General features: G+C 40.1%; 2 protein-coding genes across 4 annotated transcripts in view; both read right to left on the reverse strand.

Annotated features, from left to right (window-relative positions):
* The window catches only part of wdr17 (WD repeat domain 17), an 87,269-nt gene extending 86,564 nt beyond the window's left edge, over window positions 1-705 (reverse strand). For 2 of the 3 annotated variants that reach the window (XM_035170745.2, XM_035170719.2), the window contains exon 1: window positions 621-705. The gene's annotated coding sequence lies outside the window, so the exon portion shown is untranslated. The remainder of the gene's footprint in view (window positions 1-620) is intronic. The other variant, XM_035170730.2, reaches the window with a different exon arrangement.
* Window positions 706-2,921: 2,216 nt separating this feature from the next.
* On the reverse strand, window positions 2,922-5,518 carry hmgb2a (high mobility group box 2a). The gene is made up of 5 exons (XM_035170768.2): window positions 5,373-5,518; window positions 4,417-4,576; window positions 4,011-4,159; window positions 3,730-3,904; window positions 2,922-3,564 (listed from the first exon to the last, which is right to left on the reverse strand). Exons 2-5 carry the CDS (start codon window positions 4,561-4,563, stop codon window positions 3,403-3,405), a joined length of 633 nt encoding a protein of 210 aa, XP_035026659.1. The 5' UTR covers window positions 4,564-4,576; window positions 5,373-5,518; the 3' UTR covers window positions 2,922-3,402.
* Between the last annotated feature and the right edge of the window lie 931 nt (window positions 5,519-6,449).

Here is a 6,449-nt window from a genome sequence, read left to right on the forward strand (position 1 = left end):
ATGTCTAATGTAGCTTACCCATTCACACACACGTTCATACATTGTTGCCTAAGGACGCTTGGAGGATGGGGAGTACTGGGAATGAGCCGCCGACACTGGTTGGGGGATGACCGCTCTACCCCCTCAGCCACAACCGCCACAATTATTAATATCATGCAAACCCCCATCACCTGCTGTTGCTGAATAGATCGAATATAGGACATAATATTAACACAAAGAGCTCGTTTCCAGACATGACACTTCCAATAATAATAATAATAATAAGAGGAAGAAGAAGAGGAAGAAGATACACTTAACGTTCAGTCCAAGCCACCGTTTAATCAATAGGCTAACCGTGTTTGTCAGCTGCCAACGTGAAGGAGCTGTGATGAGCTGCATCCTCCAGCACGCAGACTATTTCCTGCTGCGTGTTGACTACAACAGGTTTATGCAGAACCACTCATCCTGACATGGAATAACACGCTGTCGCCTATTTTCTCCACAGAGCTGCACCGAGCGTCTCTGCTCAGTGTAAGCGTTGCTGCTTTGTTTCTATTACACATGTAACGAGCACTGAAAATGTGTTTGTATGTGTGTGTGTGTGTGCGCGCGCGCGTGTGCGCGTGTCGTCTTTTTCTTACCGTCAGGTGTCAGCGGACAGCTCTCCGGTGCTGAAATGTACCCTGCTCCCGTTGTCCCGGTGGGGAGGGCCTCAACCACGGCGGTGATTGGTCTGTTAGCATAATCACTCTGATCAGCCATTGGCTGTCCCAGGGTTCCGGGACACCGTGTTTCCTCTTTTTTGTATACTATCTATAGAGATTAGTCTGCTTTTTTCCCCAGTCAAAACTAAACACAGAGAATCAGCATTCCGTTTTTATGATCCATTCCACACGTGGAAAAAAGCTAAATCTTAAATAAATGCTGAAGACTTTGTTTGACTCTCCCTATTGATAAATAAAATAATTACTCAATTCTTACACTGCTCTGTTACATTCAATCTTTTATATCTGTAAACCACTTTGAATTGCCTAGTTGTTGAAATATGATCTACAAATAAACTTGCCTTGCCTCATAGATCAAGAAATGTCTGAAAACCCCAAACTCATTTTATATATTTAATTCTAAACAATATTTGTAGAAAAGTTGGTCTTTTCTTTTTGTTTGGTGCCGAGTAAGTTATCTATATTTTATTGATAGGTCATCCACACAATTTTTACCCACACAAAAACATATGGAATAATGGAGACATTATTCTAGAAAACTAGAATTACAGCACTGCAGTTGTATGCCTCATCTGACAACCATTGCAGTTTCCATGTACATATTTCTACATACTTTCCCCCCCATATTCATATAAGGTCAATGTGACCTTCGAGCACTGAAAGGTAATCAGTGATTCCAGGTGAATTGTGTGAAATGTAATTAAATTCGCTATATCACATTCACAGGAATGTGAGGTTAATGTGACCTTGACCCCTCACACACCAACATCTAATCCATTCATCTGGAGTCAAAGTGAACATTTGTACTAAATTAGAAGACATACCCTACAGCTGGTCTTAAGATATCTCTAAGTGAATTTAAGTGTCACATGTAATTTTGTGTTCAAAACATAGCGTCATGTGAACTTGATCTTTTCACCTTCAACCACCAGTTCATCTTTAAGTCTAAGTGAATGCTTGTCCCAAATTTAAAGACGAATCCTTAAGCTGATCTTAAAGGGATAGTTCACCAAAAAATGAAAACTCACTCATCTACAAACCACTATGCCGATGGAGGGGTGGGTGAAGTGTTCCGAGTCCACAAAACACGTTTGGAGTCTCTGGGGTAAACAGTGTTGCAGCCAAATCAAATACAATTGAAGTATCTGGTGACTAATTCTTCAGACATAATACAACTGGGGAAAAAACATAACATGCCCCCATACTACCCTTGTGGTTTCATCCAAGTGTCCACAAGGCCTGCCATTCAAATTCGACTAAAAATGAAGAAATTCCATAAATTGACTTGATACAATAATAATCCACATCTAATTACCATTTATAGTATACTGTTGATGTGATGTTAATTAGAAACAGTGCCACATTAATCATGATGCTTCAACTGAGGCTGTATCTAATACTGTGACCAATAGGTCAGCATATTCAGTGGGCACGGTGAAGAAGCAGAGATGGTATTTCCAGTCCGTGGTCTCTTACGCTTTCAAATGTCAGCCTGACTGTAAACACATGTAAATATTTAAGTGACTTAATTTTGCTGAATAAATAAAGGTTACCATGAGCAATAAAATACATGACTAAACTTACTTTTCTACAAGGACCTGTTAGAGGTGGGGTAGCTGGAGCAAAGCTAACATTGTGCGAGAGGTGAGTGACACCCTGGAAAAGTCCCCAAGCGTATCGCAGAGACAACATATTTAGAGCCACCTATCAACCTAAGCTGCACGAGTGTGGACTGTGGAATGAAAACAGGTAAGACATTTGTTCGTGTACGGTAGAAAACTGAAAGGGCATACCCAAATCATGCATCTCATTAACCAAACTCAAATGTTGAAATTAGGATTACCTGGATAACAAAAGTCATGGACAATGTTAGCCATGATACTGGTATTGCGTTTAGAATTGTTGCAATGGAGAATGACAGTTTTACAAGTATTGAAGGCTCAGTTCAGAAACATCATTCATTTTCACTCAGTTATTACATCATCTGTGAGAAAGCCACTACAGAAGCCTATGCAGACAGCAATCGAGATTCCTGCATAACAGTTCTACATTACAATTAAAATCCCGTCAATTAATGTATGAGACCACTTTGTTAGTTTAACAGCCACCCAGAACCTATCTGTATTCTGATCCTCAATGGACTCTAGTAGATATGGAAAATTAAAAAGCAAAGCTTTTAGAGATCCAAACCAGTAAATGACTGTCTACAACTATAAATCAATATACAAAATTTTATTACAAAAGAAAGAAAAAAAATCATTCTACACGAAACTCTTCAATGTTCCACATTAAAATGGCTGCAAACACTTGTTCTAACTACAGATAAATCTGGAAAGTAAAATGACTGAAGAAACAACACCACTAAACAGAATATAAAGCAGTGTTTCCAGAAAGAACTTTAAAACTTGACAGATTTGCTGCTGCCCACTGCCGGTACATTGTATTATCAGAGTCACCTGGTTGCCGGTTCAGGTAGCAATAAAGATCTAATACATTACAAACCCTTGTTCAGTGGAGGAGCATTGTGGGGCTACGTGACAATATAATAACTAAATCCCTGAATAAGAAAAAAAAAAAAATATACAGGTCTGGTATCCTACTGAGGCCGACCAACAGGGACAGCAGGCTATAATCATATGCACAAAACATACTTATGCTGAAAAACACATTGTTGACTTCACACCCATTAACAAATTGTTTAGTCATCCTCGTCATCATCATCGTCATCGTCATCCTCGTCATCATCCTCCTCGTCATCGTCATCCGGTGCCGTTTTCTTGGCAATGGGCCTACCTGGGCCACTCTTCTTACCAGCATCACTCTTTCCGGACCCACTTTTGGCTTTGTAGGCAGCCACATCCTAAACAAATTTACAAGAGAATGTTCAAACAACTGCCCTGCGATGGTAATGTGTATATATAATGTACATCTTACAGAACAATGTGAATTTTGGTTCCAGAACTTATAAATAGGGCGGACTGGTTTTCATTTTCAAGTTACCAGCACCATGAAAAAACTTGCATACCTTCTCATATTTTTCCTTCAGTTTAGCAGCCTTTGCTTCATGTGGAGCCTTGTCTTTGGAAGTCTGTGTACCCCACAACTCTCCAAGTTTCTTGGCAATGTCACCAATGGAGATACCAGGGTTCTCCTCCTTGATTCTGGGGCGGTGATCAGAACAGAACACGAAGAAAGCAGAGCTGGACAGAAAGAAAAAATGGATTTAATGTCAAAACAGAATACACTCCTTTATATGAAAGCTGCGTGTACCTAAATCTGATATGGGCAGGTAGTGTGAAGACTTACGGTGGCCTCTTAGGGGCATTGGGGTCCTTCTTCTTCTTGCCCTTTTTTGCACCCTTTGGAGGAATGTATGTTTTCATCTCACGTTCATATCGGACCTTGTCAGTCTTAGCCATGTCCTCGAACTTCACCTTCTCCTTTGCTGACACGGTCTTATAATGAAAACATTTTTTAAAAATCAGTCCCATGTCACAAACTAGTTTATGACATTATAACATTGAACTCACATGTTTATATACCTAATATACTGAATGTGACAATGTTCTGTTATGTACTGCACCCTGCCTTTCCACGAGTAGGCAGGGAAGCAGCAAAAAAATTTTTTTTTTAAATAATTAAAAAAAATATAAATAAATAAAAATGTCCATTATTACAATTATTTTGACTTTCAAAACTATGACCATCTTACCTTCCATCTCTCTGAGCATTTTCTTGAGAAGTCTGCAAATCCCACACTGACCCCTGGGTGTTTCCGCTTGTGCTCTTCACGGCAGGTCGAAACAAAGAAAGCATAGGAGGAGGTTTTTCCTCTGGGCTTATTTGGGTCCTTTGCCATGGCGGCGTTCAATCTACAAAACAGAAAATCACATGACACGGTCAAAAACTAGTAACCATCGGGGTAGGCTGGAGGCAAAATTTCAGCCCAACATACACGGCTTGTTTCTCTTAAAATTATAACCGCCATCTTTCTATTAATTAACTTCTAATTTAAAAGAACATCACCCGAGGTAAAAGTTAACATGCGTCGTCTCACAAGCACTGCAAATACGTTACGGCAGCAGAAATGGGGTAAGCAGGCGCTCAGGGGTATTTTAGTCTCTAATCGGATTTCTGTCTCTCCGCATAAATAGGACGAGACTCCATTTTGTATCTTCCCGCCCAAACCTAACTACGCGAAAAACTCGCCCATTAAAGTAATAAGTCATTATAATGTGACATGGCCAATATACTATTGATGGCTACTGACAAACGGACCAACCCAAACAGCAACATTCGATTCAAACTTAAGGAGCGACTATAGGAGAGACGCTACCGTATTGTGCGGCGCTAAGCTAGCAAACCTAATGGCGTCGTAACTGCACGCTGCATGCTTATCGCAACATCAGTAAACTAGACCGACTTAAAAGGCCAAACTTTGCCGACTGTGGTTTGAAATGACCCAAATTCGACAACTTTCGTCTCGGTGACCGTTTAGGTCGCGATGTAATATATAACATACAAACGGCTTAGAAAGAAAATTGTCCGCTAACAAACTTTACATACGATAATCATTCGGCGTAGACATAACACCTATTCGCCGTAGAAACCCCGATTACTTTAAACAACACAGTCCGCAAATTAGAGCTGTAAAAGAGTGGACATTACCTGTTTGCAGTAAGACAAATTGTTGACGAGTGGATGACGAGGAAAGCACAACTGTTTTGTCACTGTCTGCGAGGCTGAACTAACTTAAGCAGAACTACTTCCACAACTCCGCCCTGCCTTCAGCGGATTGGCTAGATGTGGCCATTTAAATTTGAAGCGTAGTACGTAACTGAAATACCCTGCTTTGATTGGTTGTGTTATGTGACATGAAGACATCATGTTCGTATGTGTTGTCTGTACCCTGATTGGCTGACCTGGGCTTTTAAACTTTCGGCGCGAAATTCCCTTTGTTTGGTCGGAGTCATTGGTGGTCCGGTCATGAGAACGGTTTAACTGTATGTAGGAGAGAGGGAGGGAGAGAGAGAGGGAGAGAGAGAGAGAGAGAGGGAGCCGGAGCCCTCGGATAGTCCATGTAGTTAAGAAACATTCATAACTGACTGAAATGACCCGGAAGTATTTAATTATCCGCCATAATAAGAGCTGATCGAATTTTCAAAAGTATAGAGAAAGGAGCGTTAATGCTTTCTAACTTATCTCCTTTAGCATAGGAAACATCGGACCATCCTTTATGAAAGGAAAGGGAAAATACCCCCCAACAACTCTTTGCGGAAGCAACATTTTAAGCGACACAGCCTCGTAGTTGCACCTGGAAACACACATGCAAATATTATAAACAGAACAGCTATTTTATTCTCATGACATGATTCAGAAGCGATGTAAAACATCAACATTTGTCTGAGCTCCAGATTTTATCTCTGTCGCATTTGTCCAGTCAACAATAACCATATTGAACGAATATGTTCAGTTAAAAATATCATCGTAACTAAACCCAAATACGAAAGTCACCCCCCCCCCCATCAAATGTACACAAATACCACTTTCTCCACTTATTTAAGGTTTTCTCTAGAAATATTCCTCACATTATTACATTATTTTAACATTTCAGTCCCGTTTGTTTCATTTTAATTTAACTGTGTTTGTTATATCCTGTGAGTAGGTAATGATTAAATGTTCCCTCTCTATAAAATGAAAACATCTTCATGCGTCATTTAGTTTTAAACAGGAAATTACAACTGT

This window comes from Hippoglossus stenolepis, chromosome 2 (genome assembly GCF_022539355.2).
Source record: "Hippoglossus stenolepis isolate QCI-W04-F060 chromosome 2, HSTE1.2, whole genome shotgun sequence".
NCBI lineage: Eukaryota > Metazoa > Chordata > Actinopteri > Pleuronectiformes > Pleuronectidae > Hippoglossus > Hippoglossus stenolepis.